General features: G+C 37.7%; 1 protein-coding gene across 1 annotated transcript in view; it reads left to right on the top strand.

Moving 5' to 3' along the window:
- Nucleotides 1-27,559, top strand: part of COG5 (component of oligomeric golgi complex 5) — a 333,141-nt gene that overhangs the window by 28,519 nt on the left and 277,063 nt on the right. The window contains exon 6 of the mRNA XM_024557957.4: nucleotides 10,044-10,164. Within this exon, the coding sequence (XP_024413725.2) occupies nucleotides 10,044-10,164 (121 nt within the window). The remainder of the gene's footprint in view (nucleotides 1-10,043; nucleotides 10,165-27,559) is intronic.

Below are 27,559 nucleotides of genomic sequence, written 5' to 3'. Positions count from 1 at the left end.
TTCTCTCTTTATCTTTCTTATTTTACATATTTTTGTCTTTTCATGCTGTTCTCTGATTAGTTTTCCATTTCATTAATTCTTTAGTCAAACTAGTCTATTTATTATTATTTTGCTAAATTTTGGTTATTGTATGTTTTATTTTTAGGAGGTCTGTTTTTATTTTCCTAAAATGCTATATAACCTGTCCTATTTCTTGTTCCCTGACTTTTCTTTCTTTGAATATATTCTGATGAGGTGTTCTATTGCCCTACTCTGGTGAGGAAAGTATTTGTAGTCTTGTGGGTACTTTCGTCTTTGTAGTGTTTGCTGGTTCTATGTAACGGAGTCTAGTTTCCCTCGGTGCCTAGTTATCCTTTACTATGTCCTACACATTTTATTTGAAAAGGTTTTTTTTTGGGGAATATTTGAATCCTTCTGAGAGGATTTGATTTGTTTCTTTGTGGCATCAAAAATCATTACCAGTCCAAGGACAGCATTAAATATAATTTAATCATCTTTAACTCTTTTGCTTCATGTTGCCTCAGAGGCTATCAAAATGTGGTTTCTAGTTTTCCAGGGTTAGCAGGTGTGCTCAGATTACAAGCAGATTTGCTTTTTGTTTTCAGTGATAAGGTAATAACCTACTCTACCATTACTGAAAATAGGAAACTTACATGTCTCATCTTTTTTACAAAGCAAACATCAGATATTTTATTCTCCTGATACAATTATTAGTAGTTCCTTAACAAAAAAGAGAACGAAATCTCAAGTTCTTAATATGGCATAAATGCCGCTTCATTATGTGGCCTCTTCTTGCATTTATCAAATTTACCTTTTGTCATTAAAAAAATTTTATTCTCGGCAAAATCATATTGAACTACTTACTACTCCTTAATGTGCTAGAAGTTCTCACATTCATTCCTTTGCACATTTTCTTTTTTCTCTAACTCAGAATGTTCTCAGAATGTCACTCAACATATTCTAAATGATATGTCATCTTTTTTGTGATATTCTTTCCTGCCCTTTCTTCTGGCAAAGCAGAGTGTTTCTTTTTCATTTTGTGGTTCCTTTAATTTCTTAGAGATACTTACATTATAGTACTTTGTACATAGCTTTCCCCTTACTCATACTCTCCCACAATACTGAGCTCCTTCAGGACTATGATAATATGTTTTTAATATTTGAATCTCAAGCCTAATATAGTGTTATTGTGTACCAGGCATTTAAACTTATTAAATGTTTAAGGAATGAATAAAATGATTTGTTCTTTGTTCTGTGCCCCCCAGTTACACATTTTTTTCTAAAATGTAACATGTGACTGAACAAAACATACATGGTATTAAAGAATCTTTTTAATAATGTACTTGTACATGTCTCCTATAATAACTTGAGAAATCTAGCTTTTGAGAAGTTTAGATGTCTTAGTGTTTTTGAAATGAGAAGAGATACTTTCAGATTATTTCAGGGATAACCACTTAAGAGTGCATGGTACAAGGCTTGGCTGGGTAGCTCAGTTGGTTAGAGCATTGTCTTGATCTGCCAAGGTTGTGGGTTCGATTCCCAGTTAGAGCACATAAAAGAATCAACCAATGAATGCATAAATGAGTGGACCAACAAATCATTGTTTCTCTCTCTCTTTAAAATCAATTGAAAAGAAGAATACATGGAGCAGTAAGGATGCACAGGAACCTGTCTTAACAGCCAAAGAGGTGTCTTGGACTGGTGGCACATCACCCAGCCAACAACAGCACCTTAACCTTTCCTATACCTTAGTTCCTGCATCTTTGCATTTCTCTTTTTCTGCAGCATTTGCTGCCACTATGAATTTTCCCTCATTCTCCGTTTCACTTGCTCACTGTTTCTTCTTACTCTTGCTTTTGTCTCAAGACTTCTGATTGTTGCCACCTCAGCTTCTGACCTTGCCTGTACACCACTTGTCTAAACAGAGCAGTGATTGTCGGTAACGATTTTGGGCAGTTCTTGTGCAAGATGATATCATAGGCCACTGGTGACAGACTTTGTATGGCTTCCTTTCAGCCAGCCTGCTTTCCCTGATCTAACCAGTGTGGCTGAGGTCTCAAGTCATGCGACCTGAAGTGTGGGGAACCACACGGAAGGACTCGCCCACCCTAGTTTCCTGAGGAAGGGGTGTGGTCGCTGCAAGTGCTCAGAGCATTTTAAGATTCTCTCGGGAAGCTAAGTTTTACTTTAATGGTAAAAATACACATGAAAACAATACTGCCCAAACTTAAATTGGGATTTAAATATTGCTTTTTAGGAGAACTTTATTATAGGATTGTTTACTGGAATTCTTTCTTTTGTGAAATCCTAGACTAATAAAAAATTAGCAAATAGAACTACATCAAACTAAAAAGGTTTTCCACAACAAAGGAGACAATCAACAAAATTAAAAGACCACCCACTGAATGGGAGAACATATTCACTAATACATCTTATAAGGAATTAATATCCAAAATTTACAAAGAACTTACAAAACTCAACACCAAAAAAACAAAGTCTAATTAAAAACTGGGCAAAGGACCTGAATAGCCACTTCTCCAAGGAAGACATACAAATGACCAATAGGCATATGAAAAGATGCTAATGTCACTAATCATCAAAGAAATCCAAATTAAAACCACAATGAGATGTCATCTCATACCTATCAGAATGGCTGTCATCAATAAGTCAGCAAACAATAAGTGCTGGTGAGATTGTGGTGAAAAGAGCACCCTCCACACTTTGTTGATGGGAATCCAGATTGGTGCAGCCACTGTGGAAAGCAGTATGGAGTTCCTCAAAAACTTAAAAATGGAACTGTCTTATAACCCAGCAATTCCACTTCTGGGAATTTATCCAAAGAAACCCAAAACACTAAGTTGAAAGAATATATGCACTTCTATGTTCATTGTGGTGTTATTTACAATAGCCAAGATTTGAAAGCAGCCCAAGTGTCCATCAGTTAGATGAGTTGATAAAATAGCTATGGTACATTTATACAGTAGAATACTACTTGGCAGTAAAAAAGAAGAAAATTTCAGTGTTTGCGACAGTATGGGTGGACCTGCAGAATATTATGCTAAGTGAAATAAGCCAGTCAGAGAAAGACAAATGCCATATGTTTTCACTTATACCTGGAATCTAATGAAACTGAACTAACAAGCAAAATCAAAATAGAGTTGTAGTTAGACAGCAGGGTTACAGTTCTGGGGAGAGTTGGGGTTGGAGGGATTGAGCAAAAGAGAAAAGAAGAGAAAGAACTCATGGACATTGACAATAGTGTGGTAATTGTGGGGGCGTGGGGGCTGGGGGGCAGGAGGTTGGGTGGGAGAGGGTAAGGGGGGTAAATGGTGATGGAAAAAATTAAAATTAAATTAAAAACATTAAAAAATAGACTAATATGTAAGGATGGTATTGTTAACAACCAAAAAAAATGATTATGTTTATATGTTTACAAACTTGCCCTTAACGAAATGAAATTTTATAAATTCTATTCTAATATTTTGGGCATAGATGGAAATTAACTTTTAGGTTAGTAAACTTTAAAATATGTTTATGTATGAAGAGTGTAGGAGTGTTAGTCCTTATGTGCATCATATAATGTTGTTTTGATTATTGATTATTGTTTAATTTTAGGAAATAAATTAAAATTTAATTTCAGATCACTTCTCTGCTTTCAACTCTGGATCTTAAACATGTCAGAATCATTCATTTCTTTTTTTTCTCCTTTATTCAGTACAATCTTTTTGACAGTAAGTTTTAAGAATGTATTTATTTTTGCCACCTACCTAGGTATTAGTGATAAAAAAAATTTTATGTTTATGTAGGAGTTTATAATGTAAGAAAAATTGTAAGTGTTCTAAATTATTTAATTTTTATAATAATTATTTTTAGAGGTTACCTATCATCATTTTGTGGGTGAATAAACCAAGGTTCTGTGAAACAGGATTTCTTCCTGTAAATTTAGTATTTTTTGGTTTTGATCTTGTGGAATATGTAAAAAAGTAGAAAATACAGTTTCTGTTTTTCAGGAGTTTTTGGTGGGTAAAAAAAAATCCAAAGACAAATCTGGATTCATAAAGTTCAGATGAAGGGCAAAGTACAGGTTGTTACTGGGGAGACCCGAGTCAGGGGGCCCCCCTCCTCGGTTCTTGCCTTGCTTACAAGGGAAGAATTCAGGTGAAAGACAAACACGAATAGTGGAAATGAGATAACAAGTTTATTAATGGAGTAAACTTGAGCACAGGGCTGCAAGTGGGCACTCTGCTATTCTGAGTGCCCCAGGTATAGTGGAAATAAGATGGTAAGTTAATATACTTGAGCCCAAAGCTGCAAGTGGGCACCTACCTAATCTGAGTGCCTCAACTATTGGAGTTCAGGGGTTGTATACTTTAGCCAGCTTCTAGGTACCTCTCTTCCTTCTCTCTCTCCAGACTTTGGGATTAATACACAGTTTCAAAGGCTTTCTTTCCCAGCTAGTGGAGACTATACACAGAGAATTTCTTGGACTTCCCTTCTCTTGCACTATCATAGTTTTGCTTGTGATGTTCAGAACACCTGGCAATATTATCGGACCAGGCTCAGGACTGTAGAATTAATGGTGAGACATGTCTTCCTCCCTCTCCCTGCCTTGGTTTACTATCTATCCTGCGTAACGCAAGTGAAGATGCTCTCTGTAGGTAAAAAAAATAAAAAACAAATTTAGGTTCACAAAGTACAGATAAAGAGCCCTGACAAATTATATTAGTAATTCTATTAATCTTTAGGTAGTTCTTATTCAGCCCATTTTACAGATGAGGTAATTGGATCAGAAAGGTCAGGCAGTCACGCAACTATGGTCAAGCCAGGCTCAAACCAAGGTCATATGTCTCCGAGGCTGGGGCACTTGTCTCTGTCTTATGTATTATGATGTTCTCCTGCAATGGTGAATTCCCAGCACGAAGCCATAGGTGACAGCCCCCTCACCTAAGCAAGTCCTCTACAAAGAGTCTTAGTGCTGGGACAGAGACCTGGTACCAGGGCTGAGGCAGTTTTAAGGAGGATAGTTCACTTCAGCTGGACAACATAACTGCTTCTTTCCGGGCTGCTGGCTGCAGAGCTCTGCACAACTGGCTCTACCTTGCTCGCTGGGCACTTGGAGGCTGTGGCTGCTCCTCCTGCTCAACACCCCGGCCGCCCCTGTACTTCATTTTGTAACTACCAATTTGTACTTTTTAATCCCTTCACCTTTTCACTCAGTTTCCCAACCAGCCTCTCTTCTGGCAACCATCAATCTGATCTCTGTATGTGAATCTGTTTCTATTTTATTTGTTCATTTATATTGTTCTTTAGATTGTACATACAAGAGAAAACATATGGTGTTTGTCTTTCTCTGACTGATTTCACTTAACAGCTGTATTTTTTTTTAATTTATTTATTTTTAGAGAGAGGAGAAGGGAGGGAGAAAGAGAAACATCAATATGAGAGAGAAACATTGATGTGAGAGAGAAACATCAATTGGTTGCCTCTCATACATGCCTTGACCAGGGACCAAATCCGCAACCCAGGCATGCGCCTGACTGGGAATCAAATCGGTGACTTTCTGCTTTGCAGGACGATGCCCAACCAACTGAGCCACACCGGTCAGGGCAATTAGCTGTATGTTTCGACAACAAAATAAAATTTAATTGTAGCAAAATGTAGAAAGAACATGCACAAAACAATTTTTTAAAACTCTCTTTAGCAATTATATTTCTGTAGTGTTGGTTTTTTAGTAAGATGGTGTTTTCTATGTATCGTGCAGTAAAACTAAGGAATCGTTTAAATTATTATAATGCTGATAATTTCCTATGTTTTGAGAGCCAGAAGTTCTTGTGTGGAAGAAATAAGTTAGAAGAATAAGTAAATACCCTGTTTTCTTGATTTTTAATTGAAAGTAATCAGTGTGAATTCATATTTTAATTTTATCTTAAAATGGTATATATATTACATGTGTATATATTTTTGTACAAATGTATATACATGTATATAATGTTAATTTGAGAATTATTATTTGTATTATAGAATAGAGTGAATGAATATTTATATGAGATTTTAATTCTAACATTTCCTAGCTGTGTCTACTGAAAAGTCCCAGAAATGTGGAAACCTAGTTCCCAGAATGTGGTCTTGACCTGCTGTTGACTTCTAAAAGAAACGAGGGCTTCTCTGATAAATTCATTCCAGGTCTGGGGCATGAAACATTTAAAATGATTCTGGCATATTTTTATATCATATACCAAGGAAGCTATCAACAGCTGCTAACTAGAGGTCGTGACAAAAGGAGTCAGCAGCGAACTTGCTTCGGCTCTAGAGGACCTAGAGGCTCTAGGGTGACTGACTCCGCCAGTTTTAGAATGGAAAGTTTCGTGTCCCCAGAGACCTCTTAGTCTTCTGCAAATGTGGACATTTGATCACCTTCAGAGGCTCCCCATTGGCCAAAAGTGGGAGAGTGTAAGTGTCTATAAAGATAAGAACTACAGTGGATTGGCACCCTTTTTAGGCTTAAATCCATAAATTTGTGATGATAGCCAAAACAAAATCAAATATTTATTCATCTTTGGTGGTTATTAAGAAAGCAGTTTTTAATTAAAAAAACTGATAAACCATGGGAAGAATCAAGTATTTATTCTTACTTTTCTGTATGAACATACCATTGGCTAAACAAATAGTAGATGAGGTAAAGTTTCTTTTTATAGAGAAATTTTATATACTGGCAAATAAAGACAAAATGTTAGAATTGGAATATCATCATTTTAATGGATTATGACATTTAGTTTTAGTGGCTGCTAAAAGCACTGAAAGAGAAAATCATATGTGTTCTGGTTACTCTTCCATCTAATGAATAATCCTGCCAAAGATATTAAACCTGAATCTGGTGTAGGAAATACAGACGACAGCAGAACGTGTTAAATTACACTGCGGGGGTGCGACCAAGAAACTTAGTCTGTGGGAAACTATACAGGACAGATGATCCAATATATACAACAGATTGAAAAGAAAAAAAAGATGATGATGGAATCTATGTAGATTTTAAAAGGGCAAAATTAGCCCTGGCTGGTGGGGCTCAGTGGATTGAGTTCCAGCTTGTGAACTGAAAGGTTGCTGGTTCGATTCCCTTTCAGGGCACGTGCCTAGATTGCAGGCCAGGTCCCCAGTTGGGGGCGTGTGAGAGGTGACCAACCGTTTGATGTTTCTCTCCCTTTCTTTCTCCCTCTATTACCCTCTCTCTAAAAATAAATGAAATCTTTAAAAAAGGGGGGAGGCAAAATTAACCTATAGCATTTACGTAGAGACATTTCAGTAATAAAACCATAAATAAGGTCAGGAAGTGATTACCACAGAAGCCAGAATAGTTGTTTCGGTGGTTGGGATGAGGAGTACCGGGCAGTGGATGAAGGGTTTTGACATTGGCAGAGGGTTCATGGAGGGCTTCTGTAACAGCCGACATGGCTCTTTCTCCTGCTCTGTGTGGTGGTTACAAGTTCATTTAGCTATTATTTCTGTATGTGATTTTCTTTGTAGTATCTTATCTGTATTTTTAAAGACTTTAGTTTTTTAGAGCAGTTTTAGGGTTCACAGCAAAATCGAGAGGAAAATACAGAGAATTCCTGCGTATCTTCTCATGCACAGCTTCCCCCTAAATCGGTGTCCCCTGCTAGAGTGGTGCATGTGCTACAACGGGTGAATCACTTAAAGCCCTTAGTTTACATTAGGGTTTACTCTTGGAATACACTTTATGGGTTTGGATAAATGTATAATGACATGTGTCCATCATTATAGTGTCATACAGAGTATTTTCAGTGCCCTAGGAATCCTTGGTTTTCAGCTTACTCATCCCCCAGTCCCTGGCAACCACTTATCTTTTTACTGTCTCGATAGTTTTGGCTTTTCCAGAATGCCATATAGTTGGAATCCTATAGTAGGTAGCCTTTTCGGATTGGCTTCTTCCACTTAGTAATATGCATTTAAGGTTCCTCAGTCTTTTCATTGTTTGGTAGTTCATTCCTTTTTAATGATGAATAATATGTTTGTATTATTTTTGATAATAAAAGTCTAAAAATAAGAAAAGGAAATTGATTGGAATGGAGGCAACTATATTAGAAAATGGTGAGAGGTGATGCCTTAATAGACTATCTAAGACTTGTTGACTGAGGATTTTATTAAATGCTATTCTGAGAATATTCAACATAGTAAGTCAGTGAGGTTTATTGAAAAAGGGGCTGGAGTGCTGAAAACTGTTTGTAAGAGGATAAATCTGGCAGGATGGATTTCCGTAAGAGACTGGGAAGCTAGCCAGGAACCACAGTATTAAGAGGAAGGTGATGAAGATTTGGATTAGCGTGATGCTTGTAGGAATAGAGTTGAAATGGCTGCTGTGTTATGCAACAAAAGGATAGTCAGTTAGACTTGGTGAGAGATTAACTATGGTTATAAGTAAAAGCAGTGAAATAAGCTCAAAGATTTCATGTTTGAGGTTATATCCTTTATTGGGTAGGTACTGGAGAATTCTGCCAGGACAATTCTAGGTGATTAGACTAAAATAGGATGTGTATTTCTTCTCATGATGTATTTAGAATCCCAGAGGAATGATTGCTATGGACTCTACATTCCAAATGGCCTTTCTGAAAGTGCAGTCTGACAAGCCCGAAGCTGACAGTAGTGGTCATGTTGGGAGTTTATGGTTGGGACGTAGAGATAAGAGGGTGACTTTATCGTTTTTAGCTTTTGAACTTTGAATCATGTGCTCATATTACCTATTCAGAAAGTAAATTAAATGTAATTAAAAGATAAAGATGCCCTAGTCTTCCACTTTCCGGGGGGAAATTCTTATTTGGCATTCTTTTATTATTTTAAGTACTACAGACTATAGTTACACAGAAAAGCAATCAGGTATACATGTTTAATGCCTGGTCGCCTCTGACTTACATATGTTTGTAAACGTATATTTGACTTTTTTGTTTATGTTTTAGTGTTTGTGTATGCTCGATGTGTGCGTGCATGTTGTGAGTGCGTGAGTGTGGGTGGTGTGTGTTTCCCTCAGAATGAAAAAATGTTTGCAGCTGGAGCCTCAGGGACTCTGTCTTCTCCGTGCCTTTTTTATTGCTACTAGTTAGGATTTTCCTCCTCAGATGGAGATGTTCTTGCTGTTCAACAAGCTTCAGGGCCATGCAAAGGCGGTGGTAGCACTGCAGCAGCATAGACGGTCTCTGTCGTGTTCATTATCACTGCCGAAGCTGAAGGACATTACATGTATGTTACTCCATCCATTTTCCTTCTCCTCACTCTCCCTCAGGCAATTGTCCTGGACCCGGCTTCTGTAATGAAGCGCCCCGAAATGTGTTTTATTTTATGCCTTATGTCTGTTGGACACATATAGAACCAGCATTAGATTTGATAAGGAGAGATAATAGTAGGTGACACATATGGTGACATATGTGGTGACAAAAGTTAAAACATTTTTATTTTAAAAAGTTTTTTAAAATAACTTTTTCTTGGATAATTAGTAGTGCTTAAAAAGTTAGGGAAATTCAAGGAGGGCATGCTTATTCTTTACGGTCTAGTAAAATGGGGAGAAAGTTTCAAGTCTGTTCCTCTGGTCCTTAGAAAAGAGAACCAGGATTGGAAACAATAGGAGGCCGTAGTAGGAAGCTAGGCAGTCCTCGCACGGTGGATGTCAGCATGGGCTGCATAAGGATATTAAAAATAAATGATGATGCTTAGTTCTCACTGCTAGAAGTTCTGATTTAATTGATCGGGACTATGGCCTTGGCATTGGGACTTTATGAACCTACCCACTTGATTTTAATAGGAAGTCGAGACTGAGAACCACTGGCCTAGAGAAGAACACTGGTGTGGGACTGAAGAGTCCCTGACTTTCATAGTGTCTCTCCATGTGGGATAAATTGGAGTTTATTTTATTATAATGATGCTTTTTTAAGACTTGTTCTTATTTAGGTTTCTGATTGGTGGAAATCAAAACCGACAATCTATAGCATCTAGAAAGAATGGAAAGATTTACATTTAACATTGTGATATTTGTACAGGTTGCCTGTGATTTGCTTCGGAGAATAATTCGCATCTTACATCTCAGTAAGAGACTCCAAGGACAACTGCAAGGGGGAAGTAGGGAGATAACAAAAGCCGCCCAGAGTCTCAACGAACTTGGTAAGTTCTTTTTGATTACCAAGTTAACAGGGTTTTAAAGGCTTTTTTCAGTCACTTGATTTGCTGACTTTTGTTATGTTATCACCATTAACAAATAGTATTGATCAAACTTATTTAATAATTGGCTGTTTTCAACATTGTAACACTTTTCAAAATGGGTGAATAAACTTAATTGGTTTCTTAAAAATGCTGTTTATTTTTAAAACTCTCATATGCAATAGGCCTTTTAAAAATACAGACCTGTGAATTTTAACATATGCATAGATTTATGTAACCTCTAGCACAGTCATGTACAGAATAGCTCCATCACCCCCAAATTCCATCATGATCTCTCTTTATAGTGATGCCTACCCACCTCTCACCTGCTACACCTAACCCTGGTGACCGACCACCTGTTGGTTCTGCATCATAGTAGTTTTGTCTTTTGGAGAATGTCATGTAAATAGAATCATCAAGTATGTAACTTTTTGAGGCTGACTTCTTGTACTCAGCTTAATACCTTTGAGAATTATCCAAGTTTTTGTATATACACCGAAATTTGTTACTTTGTGTTTGTTGGGATACCACTGTGTGGTTGGACCACTTTTGTCTATTGATTCACTGGTTGAGGGAAATTTGTATTGTTTTCAGTTTTTAGTGATTATGAATAGAGCTACTATCAACATTCATGTACAGGTTTTTATGTGAACTTAAGTTTTCATTTCTCCAGGAGAAATATCTTGGAGAAATGCTGTTTTGTAGGTGACAAACCCCTTGTTGACATTATGCCTAGAAGACTTAGTTAATTCATTTCTTCATTTGTTCCTTACTTTCTCAAACATTCAGAGTAGACTCTTAACACTCAAGGGTTTAGTATTCATGGGTTTGACTATTAACAAGCTGCAAGGTCCATGATGAAGCAGTTCCTAATTTTTCAGGCAAAATGTTGAATAGCTATCAAATGCGCATAGAATTACCTAACACCTGCATTTGAATGAGGATTTGTGATTTTCTTTTCAATAGGTACCCAGTAATTTTCCTGAAGTGGATCTGTTTAGTGGTATTTGTAACTTTGTAGGTTCAGAAGGTCTTTGATTATATCCATCTCAAATATCAAGATTCTACTTAGTCTTGGTGATATTATTTAGCCCAAGTATTATCAGAAAGATGTGTATTAAATGATTTTTGAAATTTTTCTGTCTTTAATATTTCAGTTACATGGTCATGCTGTAATGTTTATTCCATATTTTTTCCTAAGAAAATGTATCTTTCACAAATCATGCTTTAACACATTTGTTTATAATGCTTAAATGCATTGCTTAGGCACATCTTTGGTAATATATCGAACTTGTTATTTGAAATGCTTGGAATATATTGTATAAAAAGTTAAGTTTTTTTTTCTCACTCTATTTTTATTGTTTCCATAGTAATTATCACCTTCCAATATAACATATAATTTATTTATTGTTATTTATTTATTTATTTATTGTTATTGTTATTGTTATTTCTGCCCATGAAGGTAGAAATTTTTGCCTGTTTTGTTTTCTTTCTTCTTTTTTTAAAAAATATATTTATTGATTATGCTATAACAGTTGTCCCATTTCCCCCCCCAACTCCACTCCATCCTGCCCACCCCCTCCCTCCCACATCCCCCCCTATAGTTCATGTCCATGGGTCATACTTATAAGTTCTTTGGCTTCTACATTTCCTACACTATTCTTACCCTCCCCCTGTCTATTTTCCACCTATCATCTATGCTACTTATTCTCTGTACCTTTCCCCCCTCTCCCCCTCCCACTCCCCTATTGACAACCCTCCATGTGATCTCCATTTCTGTAGTTCTGTTCCTGTTCTAGTTGTTTGCCTAGTTTGCTCTTGTTTTTGTTTTAGGCGTGGTCGTTAATAACTGTGAGTTTGCTGTCATTTTTACTCTTCCTATTTTTGATCTTCTTTTTCTTTAACATTTCATATAATAAGGGCTTGGTGATGATGAACTTCTTTAACTTGACCTTATCTGAGAAGCACTTTATCTTCCCTTCCATTCTAAATGATAGCTTTGCTGGATACAGTAATCTTGGATGTAGGTCCTTGCGTTTAATCTTGGGTAATGTAATTATGATGTGCCTTGGTGTGTTCCTCCTTGGGTCCAGCTTCTTTGGGACTCTCTGAGCTTCCTGGACTTCCCGGAAGTCTATTTCCTTTGCCACATTAGGGAAGTTCTCCTTCATTATTTGTTCAAATAAGTTTTCAATTTTTTGTTCTTCCTCCTCTCCTTCTGGCACCCCTGTAATTCGGATGTTGGAACGTTTCAAGATGTCCTGGAGGTTCCTAAGCCTCTCCTCATTTTTCTGAGTTCTTGTTTCTTCTTTCTTTTCTGGTTGGGTGTTTCTTTCTTCCTTCTGGTCCACACCACTGATTTGAGTCCCAGTTTCCTTCGCATCACTATTGGTTCCCTGTACATTTTCCTTTATTTCTCTTAGCATAGGCTTCATTTTTTCATCTGGTTTTCGAACAGATTCAACCAATTCTGTGAGCATCTTGATAACCAGTGTTTTGAACTGTGCATCTGATAGGTTGGCTATCTCTTCGTCGCTTAGTTGTATTTTTTCTGGAGCTTTGAAGTGTTCTGACTTTCGGACCTTTTTTTTTTTTTGTCTTGGTGCGTCTGTTACTTTAAGGGGCGGAGCCTTAGGTGTTCCCCGGGGTGGGGTAACGCTGGTTGCTGTGCTCTGACGCTGTATGTGGGGGAGGGGCCGAGTGGGAGCAATGGCTCCCACCTCACTCTCCTCCGGATTTCAGTCTTTCACTCTGCTACCCACAATCAAACTGGGCCCCTCTGGTGCTGGTTCCCGAGTGGGTGGGCCTGTGCACACTCTAGGCCCCTGTGGGTCTGTCCAACGACCTCTCCCGTGAGGCTGGGAGTCTCTCCTGCTGCTGCCCCAACCCCCACGGGCATTTTCAATCGGAGATTTGAGGCTTTATTTCCCCCGTGCTGGAGCCCTGGGTTGCGCAGTCTGCTTCGCTCCCCACTGTTTGTCCGGTATATCTGTGCACGAATGTGGGGCCTTGGGTGCTACCCACTGCTCTGCCTGCCCCGTTCTCCGCCACTCTTGAGTCGGGCCCTCTCGGTTTATCTGCGCAAATGTGGGGCCGCAGGGTCTTCTAGTGCTCGGACTGCCTGCGCCGTTTGTCCCACACTCCGTCAGTCTCCGTCCCGCCACAGCCATGGGAGTCCTCTCCGCCCCGGTGCCCATCTCCGCCCCTCCTACTGGTCTGGATGAAGGTTTATTTTTTATTTCCTTGGTGTCGGACCCCCTTGCCGTTCAATTCTCTGTCAGTTCTGGTTGTGCGAGGAGGCGCAGTGTGTCTACCTACGCCGCCATCTTGGTTCTCCCAAAAGTTAAGTTTTTAGCCCTGGCTAAAACCTGGCTGATGTGGCTCAGTGGACCTGAGTGCTGGGCTGTGAACCAAAGAGTCACTGTTTTGATTCCCTGTCAGAGCATGTGCCTGGGTTGTGGGCCAGGCCCCCAGTAGGCGGCACATGAGAGGCAACCACACATTGATGTTTCTCTCCCTTTCTTTTTCCCTCCTTTCCCCTCTCTCTAAAAATAAATAAATTTTTTAAAAAGTTAAATTTTTAGCAGTGAGTAATGATTGCTTCTTTTTCAGACTCTGTGCTAAATGCAAGAGTGTAAAATCCCTAGTATCAGCATTTTTTTTACCTTATCAAATTTCATTGCTGTGCCTCAAAAATAGTCTATAGGATAATAGGATAAGTAAAACCATACAAATTATTCCAAGGTTTATTATATATATTTATCATCACTAATATTCCTTCATAATAAAAAGTTGCTAGGTTTTATGATTATCAGCTCTTCTAGAAACAATGGATGCTGTAATGCAAATGGTGATTTTTTTCTTCATTTTTATTATTGACCGTATTACAGATTCCTTTTTCCCCACCTTTGCCCACCTTTACCTGGTCTTCCCCCTTCCCCCCCTGCCCTGGGAGTCACCACTCTGTTGTCTGTGACCATGGTCATGCATACATGTTCTTTGGCTAATCCCTTCACCTTCTTTCATGCAGTCTCCCCCTCCCCCTCCCCTCTGACTGCTGTCAGTCAGTTCCATGTATCCATGCCTCTGTTTCTATTTTGTTTGTCAGGTTATTTTGTTCATTATTAGGTTATACACATAAGTGAGACCATAAGTGAGATCATAATGCTTTGAGTTGGCGCAGGGCAGAGCATAAACCCATTATCCTTCCAATGAGGTGTTGGCTTTATCCAAAGTTTTATAAATATGATGATGATGACAATGAGAGGTTGTTGAGAAAGAATTGTTCATGGTGAGTTTATTTCAAAATGGATTATATTAATTTAAGTTTTTAAAGCTTTACAGATTATGTGCTATTCAAAATTTGTGAAGACATCTTCTCTTTATTCACTGCTGTGGTTCAGTATTGGCTAGCTCTAGCATTGATAATATGGAGACGCCAAGAGGGAAATGAAGTTTCTGTATTTGAAATTAATATTTTAATGGAAGTAATAAATTTGGTAATCACTACTACAATTACATATGTATCTACATTATATTTTTATGACTGGAATGTCTTGAAATTATCAATTTTTATATCAATATGGGTCTGATTCTCATTAGAAAAAATAAAATGATGAAGAGTACCAGTACTTACACCATAGCCCTTGAAATTAACTTAAAACCAATCTCTCAAACTTGAAAGGTCTTGAGACTTGAATTGTAGCGACCAGATAAAATAATTGTCATCTGGAAATTAAGTATATTCTGAGAGCCTGGGGGAAAATGCGGTAGAGATTTCTTTTGGGGGGTGTGATGACAATGTTCTGAAATTAAATTGTGGTGATTATTGCACAACCTGTTAATAAACAAAAAAACAGTGAATTTGTACTTTAAAATGTTGAATTTTTGATATGTGAATTATATATTGATATAAAAGTATATATCAATTTAACAAGTATATATCAATTTAAAAAGTATATAGTATATATGTATATATACTTTGTAGTACATATAGTGACAATAATGTTACACTGATACCTTTTCTTTTTATTAAATAGAGGTCTAAATGACTAATAATAAACTACCCGTATTGGAAATGTATGATTTGGTAAGTTTTGACATGAAGCCCTTGACAATTTCAAGATAGTGGACATAACTGTCACCCTCAAACGTTTCCTCATGTGCCTTGATAATTACCTCCTCTGGCATTTACTGATCTGCTTTTTGTCATTATAGATTAGTTGATACCTTAAAGAATTTTACGTAATTGGAGTCATACGGTTTGTATGGGTTTTTTTGTTTGGCTCATTTCAGTCAGCTTAATTACTTTGAGATTCATTAATGTGTGTATTAATAGCTCGTTCCTTTTTATTGTTGATAGTATCCCATTGTATGGATATCCTGTAGCTGATTTATCAGTTCACCTGTTGGTGGACATTTGGGTTGTTCCTAGTTTTTGACTTATAAATCAAGCTGCTATGAACATTCATGCGCAAGTCTTTGTAAGACATGGGGTTTAGTTTCTCTCTGATTAATATGTAGGAGTAGAATGGCTAGATCATATAGTAAATATATGTTTTAAGTTTTTATGTACCATAATTGCCAAGGTGTTTTTCAAAATAGTTATAACATTTTACATTCCTAGCAGTAGTGCACGAAAATTCTAATTCCTTCACATCTTTGCCAACAGATTTTAGAGTCAGTCTTCTTAATTTTAGTCATTGTAATAGGTGTATAGTTGTATCTTCTTTTGACTTTACAAAAACATGACTACAACTAATAAAAGATTTTAGCAGGATTTGAGGATATAAGATCAATATATAATATTAGTTTTATTTACATATACTCTACTATTATCAAGAAATTGAAAATTGAAATTCAAAAATAACACTTATTATAACAAATATGAAATGCATAGGGTTGAATTTGACAAAAGACACACAAGACCTCTACACTGCAAACTAGAAAACATTGTTGAAAACAATTAAAGATGACCTAAATAAATAAATAAACCTTGTTTGTGAATTGGAGGACTTAATGTTTATTAATATGCTAATTTTCCTTAAATTGATCTATACAGATTCAAAGCAATTACTTTCCAAATTTCTGCAGGCTTTTATTTAGAAATTGACAAACCGATTTTTTAAAAAGATTTTATTTATTTAATTTTAGAGAGAGAGGGGAAGGGAAAGAGAAAGAGAGAGAGAGAAACATCAATGTGTGGTTGCCTCTCACATGCCCCCTATTGGGGACCTGGCCTACAACCCAGGCATGTGCCCTAACTGGGAATTGAACCAGCAACCCTTTGATTTGCAGGCTGGCACTTAATTCATTGAGCCACACCAGCCAGGGCCAACAAACTGATTTTTAAAATCATATGGAAATACAAAGGATCTAGAATAGCCAAAACTTTTACAATGAAACAAAGTTGGAGGATTAACCTCACCTGATTTGAAGACTTATTACAAAAACAGCAATTAAGACAAAAACATAGATGAATCAATTGAACAGAATAGAGAGCAAAGAAAAAGACCCAGACATATATGAACAACTTATTTTTGATACATTGAGTGGAGAAAACATGTATTTTCAACAGATAGTACTGGAACAATTGGTTATCTATATGCAAAACAGTGAACTTTATTTATATCTCACTTAATATAAAAATTTTTAAATGAAAATAGATCATAGTCCTGAATGTAAAATCTCAAATATTAGACTAGAAGGACACATAGGAGAACATTTTTGTGATTTTGAAATAGAAAATTATTTACCCAAAGCACAATTCACATACACAAAAATGATAAATTAGACTTTATAAACATTTAAAACTTCTGTTCTTTGAATGATACTCTTAGAAGAATGAAGAGACAAGCCATGGACAGGGAGAAAATTTTTGTAAAGTATATGTTTGATAAAGGACTGTGTCCAGCATATATTAAAAATTCCCCAACCTTGGTAAGAACAGAAACAATTTAATTAAAAAATAGATTTGAAAAGACACTTCACCGAAGAAGACTTCTTCTTCTTCTGGGACTTCTTCTTCTATATGGGACTTCTGGTCAAGATGGAGGCGTAGATAAACATGCCTCTCTTCCTTGTACAATTACAGCAAAAATTACAACTGGACTAAAAAATAAATATCACCCAGAATTGTCTTAAAATTGAGCTGTATAGAAGTACAACAACCAAGCATTTAAAGAACTATATTCATCCTGACGGGTAGGAAGGGCAGAGAGGTGGAGACAATTGGAGAGATGCAGAGTGGTGTGGAGAGGTGTGGATGCGGAGTGGGCAGTCCTACATCCATGTCTGGTCAATAAAAATTGGGAGGGATACTTTGGGAACGAGGGATCCCAGTCCCAGACCAGACCACCCGACCTAGGGTTCCAGCACCAGGAAGATAAGTCCCCGTAAATTCTGGCTGTAAAAACCAGTGGGGTTGGTGGGGGGCAGAAGAAACTATGGGATTCTCAAGAGACTCCTCTTAAAGGGCCCTCGACAGACTTGGGACTCACCCAGATACACCTCCTCTGGGATTCAGCTCTAGGGCAATAGCTGGAAGGTCACCAGTAGCACACGGGGAGAAATTGAAGTGACTGGCAACAAGGCAAGTGCTGAGAGACAGCTTCCTTCCAGGCAAAACTCCAGAGGCCAGGTAGCAGTTTTGTCCCCTTTCTGAGATCTCTCCTACACAGAGCCACACAGCAGTGACACGGGTTACCCTGCCCTGGCTATTATCTAAGGCTCCACACTATACAACTCACGGGTGTGCTTTTCTACAGTAGGCCACGCTACTAAGACAGGGAGACAAAGTAGCTGTACCTGTTACACAAAAATAAACAAGCAGCTGCCAAAATGAGGAGACAAACAAATATGGCCCAAATGAAAGAACAGGACAAAACTCCAGAAAAGAACTAAATGAAATGGAGACAAGCAATCTATAAAACACAGGGATCAAAACATTGGTTATCGGGATGCTCAAGGAACTCATTGGGTACTTCAGCAGCATAAAAAAGACCTAGGCAGAAATGAAGGTTACACTAAATGAAATAAAGAAAAATCTGGCAGGGGTGTCCAATCATTTGATGTCTCTGGGCCACACTGGAAGAAGAATTGTCTTGGGTCACACATTAAATACACAAACACGAAAACTGATGAGCAAAAAAAAGGTTTTAAGTAAATTTATGATTTTGTGTTGGGCTGCACTCATAACCATCCTGGGCTGAATGTGGTCGTGGGCTGCGGGTTGGACACCCCTGACAGAGAACCAACAGTGGGGGGGATGAAGCCAACAATCAAATCAATGTTTGGAACATAAGGAAGAGAAAAACATTCAATCAGAACAGCAAGAAGAAGAGAGTTAAAAAACAAACAGCCAAATGAGGATAAGTCTAAGGAGCCTCTGGGACATCTTTAAACATAATAGCATCTGAATCATAAGGATGCCACAAGGAGATGAGGAGCAAGAAATTGAAAACTTATTTTAAAAAATAATGGAAGAAAACTTCCCAAATTCGGTGAAGGAAATAGACATATAAGACCAGGAAGCACAGAGAGCTGCAAACAAAATGGACCCAAAGAGGACCACACCAAGACACATAATAATTAAAATGCCAAAGGTTAAAGATAAAGAGGGAATCTTAAAAGCAACAAGAGAAAAGCAGTTAGATACCTACAAGGCAGCTCTCATAAGACTGTCAGCTGATTTCTCAAAAGAAACTTTGCAGGCCGGAAGGGACTGAAAAGAAGTATTCAGGGACTTCCACCCAAGATAGAGGTGTAGGTAGTCACACTGTGCCTTCTTGCACAACCAAAGGGACAACAACAATTTAAAAACAAAAAACAACCAGAACTGAAGAAAATCAAACTGTATGGAAGTCTGACAACCAAGGAGTTAAAGAAGACACATTCATTCCAGACTGGTAGGAGGGGTGTAGACATGCAGCTGTGTGGAGAGGACTCCCAGCAAGGCAGTGGCTAGAGGACCCAGTGAGCTGGTGGATTGTGGCGTGGTGGTTGGGGGGGGGGGCAAGGAGCAGCTGGGGGATTCTGTGAGGCAGTGGCATTCGGACTGGATTACGGGGGTGCCAGAAGGAGAAGAGGAAGAGCAAGAAATTGAAAACTTATTTGAACAAATAATGAAGGAGAATTTCCTCAATCTGGCAAAGGAAATAGACTTCTGGGAAGTCCAGGAAGCTCAGAGAGTCCCAAAGAAGCTGGACCCAAGGAGGAACACACCAAGGCACATCATCATTACATTACCCAAGATTAAAGAGAAGGAGAGAATCTTAGAAGCAGCAAGAGAAAAGGACACAGTTACCTACAAAGGAGTTCCCATAAGACTGACAGCTGATTTCTCAAGAGACTTTACAGGCAAGAAGGGGCTGGAAAGAAGTATTCCAAGTCATGAAAGCCAAGGACCTACATCCAAGATTACTGTATCTAGCAAAGCTTTCATTTAGAATGGAAGGGCAGATAAAGTGCTTCTCAGTTAAGGTCAAGTTAAAGGAGTTCATCATCACCCAGCCCTTATTATATGAAATGTTAAAGGGACTTATCTAAGAAAAAGAAGATAAAAAATATAAACAGTAAAATGACAGCAAACTCACAGTTATTAACAACCATACCTAAAACAAAAACAAAAGCAAACTAAGCAAACAACTAGAACAGGAACAGAACTACAGAAATGGAGATCACATGGAGGGTTATCAGTAGAGGGGTGGGATAGGGAGAGAAGGGGGAAAGGTACAGGGAATAAGTAGCATAAATGGTAGGTAGAAAATAGACAGGGGGAGGTTAAAAATAGTATAGTAAATGTAGAAGCCAAAGAACTTATATGTATGACCCATGGACATGAACTAAAGTGGGGGAATGTGGGTGAGAGGGGGTGTGCAGGGGTGGAGGGGAGTGAAGGGAGGGAAATGGGACTACTGTAATAGCATAATCAATAAAATACATTTTAAAAAAAAGTATTCAAAGTTATTAAAAGCAAGGACCTACAACCTAGATTACTCTATCCAGCAAAGTTATCATTAGAATGGAAGGGCAGAGAAAGTGCTTCCTAGACTAAGGAGTTCATTTTCACCATGTCATTGTTATGTGAAATGCTAAAGGTAATTACATATGAAAAAGATGAAGATCAAAACTATGAACATTAAAACGACAATAAATTCACAACTATCAGTAATTGAATCTAAATAACAAACTAAGGAAACAAGCAGAACAGGGACAGAATCATAGATATGGAGATCTTTGGAGGGTTATCAGTTGCGGGGAAGAAGTTGGAGTGTTGGAAAAGGTGCAGGGATTAAGAAGTACAAATTGGTAGGTACAAAATTGGTCGGTAGGCCCGGGGATATTAAGAACAGTATAGGAAATGGAGTAGCTAAAAACTTATATGCATGACCCATGGACATGAACTAGGAGGGGGATTGCTGGATGGAGTGGGGCTATCGGGTAGAGGGGGACTAAGGGGGGGAAAATTGGTATAACTGTAATAGCATAATCAATAAGATTAATTAGAAAAATATTTATGGAAAATATGCATATAAGGTGCTTAACATCATTAAGCATTAGAGAAAGAAAAATTAAAATCATACTAGTGTCATGGACAGAATAAGCAGAATTATTTAAGTGAAGACATTTTAATTTTTCATACTGATGATTTTGTAATGATTAAAAATAAAACTACATAGTGCACATTTCAGGATTAAATTGTCTCACATTTATTGATGGCTTTTCTTCAAGAAGAGTTTTGGGACTAGATGAAAATTTAGCTGGACCTTACTATAAATTGGTAACATTTTTTGAACACATTAGTAAAATAATGTATTTAAAACATATACATTATGTTTTATTGTATTGTTTCATTTTCCATTCCTACCTGCAGTGCATGAGAGTCCCATTTATTTTATGTCCTCTGATGCTTCGCATTGTGAGTCCTTTTAATTTTTGCCAGTCTAATAGAGGTGTAGTGGTATCTCTTTGTGATTTTAACTTGCATTTACATGAGTGCTAATGATGTTGAGCCTGCTTCTGTGTATTTATTTTTATTTTGTTTATCTTATTTTGTGAAATGTTTGTCTAGATCTTTTGTCCTTGTTTTAAACTGGTATCTGTCTTATGGAGTTCTAAGAGGGCTTTATATATTCTGGATACAAGTCTTTTGTCTGATATGTATATTGTGAATGATTTCTCCGAATATATGGTTTCCCTTTATTTTAAGCAGAACTTTTAATTTTTGAGGAAGCCCTATGTATATACTGTTTTGTTTTATAGTTTTTGCTTTTGGAGCCCCATTTAAAATTGTCTTTTCCTCTCCTATGGTAGCAAGGAGTTTTTCCTAGATTTCCTTCTAGGGGTTTTGTGTTATGGTCTATGATTCATGCAAAGGTAATTTTTTATATATCATGAGGGAAATTTTGAAGCTTATTTTTTCCCATGAAGATACCCATTTGATCCAGTACGATTTGTTGAAAATCGTACTTTCTGCCTCCACCAAATTACCTTGTCACTTTTGTAGAAAATAATTGACCATAAGTGTGTAGGTATATTTTTGGATTCTACTCTGTTTCACTTATCTCTGTGTCTATCTTAATGTCACATAACTATGTTTTGATTACTGTATTTTAAAAACATTTTATTGTTTATGCTATTACAGTTGTCCCACATTTTCCCCTTTTGCCACCCTCCACGCAGTCCGTCCCCCAACTCCCACAGTCAATCCCCACACCATTGTCCATGTCTATGGGTCACGCATACAGGTTCTTTGACTAAAATCTCGACCTTCTTTCAACTAGTCCCACCTCTGCCCTCTCCTCTGGCAGTTGTCAGTCTATTCTGTGTTTCTGTGCCTCTGATGCTGTTTTGCTCATTAGTGTATCTTGTTCATTAGATTCTACTTATAAGTAATTTGGTAAGTATATGGTAATTTGTCTTTTACTGCCTGGCTTATTTCACCAATCATAATAGTCTCCAGTTCCCTCCATGCTGTCACAAAAGGTAGGGGCTCCTTCTTTTTTACTGCTGTGTAGTATTCCATTATGTGAATGTACCACAGCTTTTTTATTCACTAATTACTCTAACTACATATTTTTGAACTTATATTTAAAGTGTAGTTTTTGTAGACAGAATATTGTTAGATCTTGTTTTTTTTTCTCATAATTTCAGTCTCCTTTTGTTTGGAATGTTTAATTCATTTATGTTTTTACTAATTATTGATATGGTTGGATTAAGTTTTTTATTTTTCTAATACATTCTATAGTTGTCATTTTTTTTCTTCTGTTCCTTTCTTTCCTGCCTTCTCTTCTTTTTGTTCTTTTCTTAAAAACCATTTCAAGTGTATAATTCACTGCTGTTAATTATGTTCACAATGTTGTATCAACTTCCACACTATTTCCAGAACCTTTCATTACCCAAACACAAACTCTATCCCCATCAAACAGTAACTCCCCACTTTCATCTTCCCCTCACTGCTTGGTAACTTCTGTACTATTTTCTGTCTCTATGAATTTGCCTATTCTAGATATTTTATATAAGTAGAATCATACAGTCCTTGTTCTTTTGCATCTGGCTTATTTCACTTAGCATGTTTTCAAGATTCATTATGTTGTAGCATGTATCAAAGTTTATTCCATTTTTATGACTAATTTTGCATTGCATGTGTGTGCTACATTTTTTTATTCACCCATTGGTGGATACTTGGGTTATTTTCACCTTTTGGCTGTTGAAAATAATGTTTATTCATCTCTTGATGGATATTTGGGTTGTTTCTACCTTTTGGCTGTTGGCTATGAACATTGGTGTACAAGTATGCTCTATTCCAGTCCTCATTGCAGTTCCTTTTGGTATATACCCAAGTGTGGAATTGCCGGGTAATATGGTGATTCTGTGTTCAACATTTCACGAATGTACCAAACTGTATTCCAGAGCAGTTGACCATTTTAACATTTCTATCAACAATGCACAAGGGTTTCAATTTTTCAATATCTTCATAAGCATCTGTTATTTTCCATTAAAAAATAATTTTTACCCTCATGGGGGCGAAACAGTAAGTCATGGTTTTGATTTGCATTTCCCTAATGAGCTGTGATATTGAACATGTTTCCTTATGCTTATTGGCCATTTGTATATTTACTTAAATGTCTTTTCAAGTTCTTTACCCATTTTTAAAATTTGGTGGTTTTGTGTGGTTCTTGAGTTCTAAATATGTTCTGAGTGCTAGTTCTTCATCAGACAGAAATATGATTAACAATATTTTCTCCCGCCCTGGCTCGTGTGGCTCAGTGGATTGAACACCAGCTTGTGAACCAAAGGGTTGCTGGTTCGATTCCCAGTCATGGCACATGCCTGGGTTGTGGGCCAGGTCCCCAGTATCAGGTGCATGAGAGGCAACCACACATTGATGTTTCTCTCCCTCTCTTTCTCCCTTCCTTCCCCTCTCTCTAAAAATAAATTAATAAACTCTTTTTAAAAAAGCAATATTTTCTCCTATTCTATGGATTGCCCTTTCACTCTCTTGATAATATCCTTTGACACGGAAGTTTTTATTTTATTTATTTATTTTTATTTTTGCAGGACAGGGTCTATGAGGGAACTCACAAGAGTTCAGGGGCCATTTCATCTAAGCCTTGTTTTCACACTTCTTTTTTTAAAAAATATATTTTATTGATTAAGCTATTACAGTTGTCCCATTTTTTCCCCCTTTATTCCCCTCCCTCCTGCAGTCCCCTCCCACCAGCATTCCCCTCCCCTTGGTTCATGTCCATGGGTCATACATAAAAGTTCTTTGGCTTTTCCATTTCCTGTACTGTTCCTAACCACCCCCTGTCTATTTTGTACCTATCATTTATGCTTCTTATTCCCTGTACCTTTTCACCCATTTTCCCCCTCTCCCTCCCCACTGATATCCCTCCATGTGATCTCCATTTCTGTGATTCTGTTCTTGTTCTAGTTGTTTGCTTAGTTAGTTTTTGTTTTCTTAGGTTCAGTTGTTGATAGTTGTGAATTTGTTGTCATTTTATTGTTCCTAGTTTTGATCTTCATAAGTCCCTTTAACATTTCATATAAGGGCTTGGTGATGATGAACTCCTTTAGCTTTACCTACTGGAAAGCACTTTATCTGCCCTCCCATTCTAAATGATAGCTTTGCTGGATGGAGTAATCTTGGATGTAGGTCCTTGCCTTTCATGACTCTGAATACTTCTCTCCAGCCCCTTCTTGCCTGTAAGGTTTCTTTTGAAAAATCAGTTGATAGTCTTATGGGAGCTCCTTTGTAGGTAATTGTCTCCGTTTCTCTTGCTGCTTTTAAGATTCTCTCTTTATCTTTAATCTTGGGTAATATAATTATGATGTGCCTTGGTGTGTGCTTCCTGGGGTCCAAATTCTTTGGGACTCTCTGAGCTTCCTGGACTTCCTGGAAGTCTATTTCCTTTGCCCAATTAGGGAAGTTCTCCTTCATTATGTTTTCAAATAAGTTTTCAATATCTTGCTCTTCTTCTCCTCTTGGCACCCCCATGATTCGGATATTGGAAGGTTTAATGTCCTGGAATTTCCTAATAAGCCTCTCCTCATTTTTTTTTGAATTCTTGTTTCTTCATCCTGTTCTGGCTGAATGTTTATTTCTTCCTTCTGTTCCAAATCATTGATTTGAGTTTCAGTTTCCTTCCCTTCACTGTTGGTTCCCTGTATATTTTTCTTTATTTCACTTTGCATAGCCTTCACTTTTTCCTCTATTTTGTGACCATACTGAACCATTTCTGTGAGCATCCTGATTACCAGTGTTTTGAAACCTGCATTTGATAGGTTGGCTGTCTCTTTGTTGCTTAGTTCTGTTTTTGAAGCTTTGATCTGTTCTTTCTTTTGGGCCATATTTTTTTGTCTCAGTGCACCTGTTAATGTTGTAAGGGGTGGTGCCTTAGGTGTTCACCAGGATGTGGCAACCCACTTTGCCGCTATGTGGGGGAGGGGTCAGAGATGAAATAATGCTGCTTGTTCAGCTGTCTGTCGGCTTTCAGTCACTTCCCCCACTACGCACAAGCAAATTGGGCCCTTTCTGGTACTGATTCCCCGGGTGGATGGATACATTGTAGGACCCTGTGGGTCTCCTCAGTGAACTCTCCTGTAAGTCTGGGAGAGTCTCCCACTGCCACAACATCCACAGGTTTTTACAGGCAGGGGTTTTGATTCATTTCCCTGTGCTGGAACCCTGGGTTGTGCTGTCTGTATCGATCTGCAGTTGTTTTTCCCAGTTTATCTGCATGTATATGTGGGACTGTCCAATTCACCAACTGCTGCCTCGCCTACCCGGTCCTTCAGCTGCCACCTTGCTACATGTCCTCCCTGCCCCAGCTGCCTATCTCCACCCCTCCTAGCAGCCTGGATGAATGTTTCGTCTTTAACTCCTTGGTTGTAGGACTTCCATACAGTTTGATTTTCTGGCAGTTCTGGTTACTTTTTGTTTTTAAATTTGTTGTCCTTCTTTTGATTGTGCAAGGTGGCAAAGTGTGTCTATCTATACCTCCATTTTGGCCGGAAGTCTCAGAAGTTTTTATTTTAATGAAGTCCAACTTAATCTATTTTTTCTTTTGTTCCCCAAGCTTTTGGTGTAATACATAAGAAACCATTGCCAAATCTAGGGCATGATTTCTCCCTGTGATTTCTTCTAAGAGTGTTCAATAGTTTAACTCTGTAAACAAAAGTTCCTGAGGACTTCTCTGAGGAATTAAAACAAAGTTTTATTTTGATAGGATTTGCAAATCAGAGAACATATGCTAGCATGAACCAAAGATTTGCTCTGAAGTGGGAAAAATAATGCAAGGGTTTTAAAGGTGAAAGTTGCAGGGAGTAAAGGGGCCGGTTGGTAGAGAAAGAAGACCCCAAACTTAGAGCATTCATTTTCTTAGCGGTGGGGACAACTGGACTTTTAACTCTCAGTAGACTCAATGGTTAGCAAGTGGGGTTGTAAGATAAGAACAGTGGGTAGTTTCAGTTGACTCATGGCCAGCAGGCAAAGTCATGGGATATGACCAACAGTTGGAGTCATAAGACATATTCAGCAGTGAAGGGGTTCACAAAGCATGGGCCAGTGCCTCACTTTCTTTTGGGTTTTGCAGAATAAATTGGTAAAACTAGTTTTGTGGTGAAACAGACATGGCAGGGAATGCTGTTTGTCAGGTAGGCAGAGTCAGAGTTTAAATTGCAAAACAGTCCTAGTTAGTTGACCTGGTTGCAGAAGGGTCTAGATATTTGGTCACAAAATTTATTAGAATCCTCAACTCTTCAATTTAGATCTGTGATCCATTTTGAGTTAACGTTTGTGTGTGGTATCAGATAGGTTCTAACTTCATGCCTTTGCATGTGGATCTCCAGTATTCCTGCACCATTTGTTCACAACACGAATCTGTCCCCATTGAATGGACATGGCGCTGTTGAAAAAACAGAATTCAACCAGCTATATTAAAGATCTAAATGGATTTATTAAATGAGTCATGAATTGGGCAGATCCCATCTAGCAATTAGAAGGGCAAACGGAGGGGTTGTACAGAATTGAAGTTTTCTTTTAATAGGCAGAAGGGTGGGCAAGGAGTTATTTAGCAAAAGAAAATAAATTTTTGTTTCAGGCCAGGGCATCTTCTTTGAGGGCATGGGACTACAGCAGGCGTCTGATTATGCAGATTACCTCACTAAAGCTAATGGGGAGATTTCAGATTGACAATTTAAAGGTCACATTCTTGGCAGAGGTTGAATAGTGCAGTTAAATCTGGGAGATTTAAGTCTAGTGGCAATTGTAGTGACAGTTGTCTTGGGGGCAAATGACTCCACTTTGGGCCTGTCATTTCTTTTTTTTTTTAATAACTCTCTTGTAAAAATTTAATCATTTTTGTGAAGGTTTATTTCTGGGCTATCTCCTCTGTTCCTTTGGTGTATGTGTCTGTCACATGCTAGTATCGTTTGTTTTGATTACTGTAGCTTTGTGGTGAGTTTTTAACGTGAAGATTAAGCCCTCTTTGCTCTTCTTTTTCAAAATTGGTTTGGCTATTCAAGACCCCTTGAAATTCCATATAAGTTTTAGGATGGGTTTTTCTGTTTCTATGAAAACGTACTATTGGGATTTAAGTACGGATTACATTAGATCTTTAAATCACTTTGAGTAGTAATGTCATCTTAAAGCATTAAATCTTCCAATTCATGAACATTTATTTAGATCTTTAATTTCTTTTGGCAGTCTTGTGTAGTTTTCAGTGTACAAAGCTTTCAACCTCCTTAAATTTATTCCTAAGTATTTTATTCTTATTGATACTGTTATAAATGTTATTATTTTCTTAATATTGATTTTGAATTGTTCATTGCTAGTGTATAGAAATATGACTGGTTT

This window comes from Desmodus rotundus, chromosome 6, assembly GCF_022682495.2.
Source record: "Desmodus rotundus isolate HL8 chromosome 6, HLdesRot8A.1, whole genome shotgun sequence".
Taxonomy (NCBI): Eukaryota; Metazoa; Chordata; class Mammalia; order Chiroptera; family Phyllostomidae; genus Desmodus; species Desmodus rotundus.
This window is presented reverse-complemented; position numbering and strand designations above follow the sequence as displayed.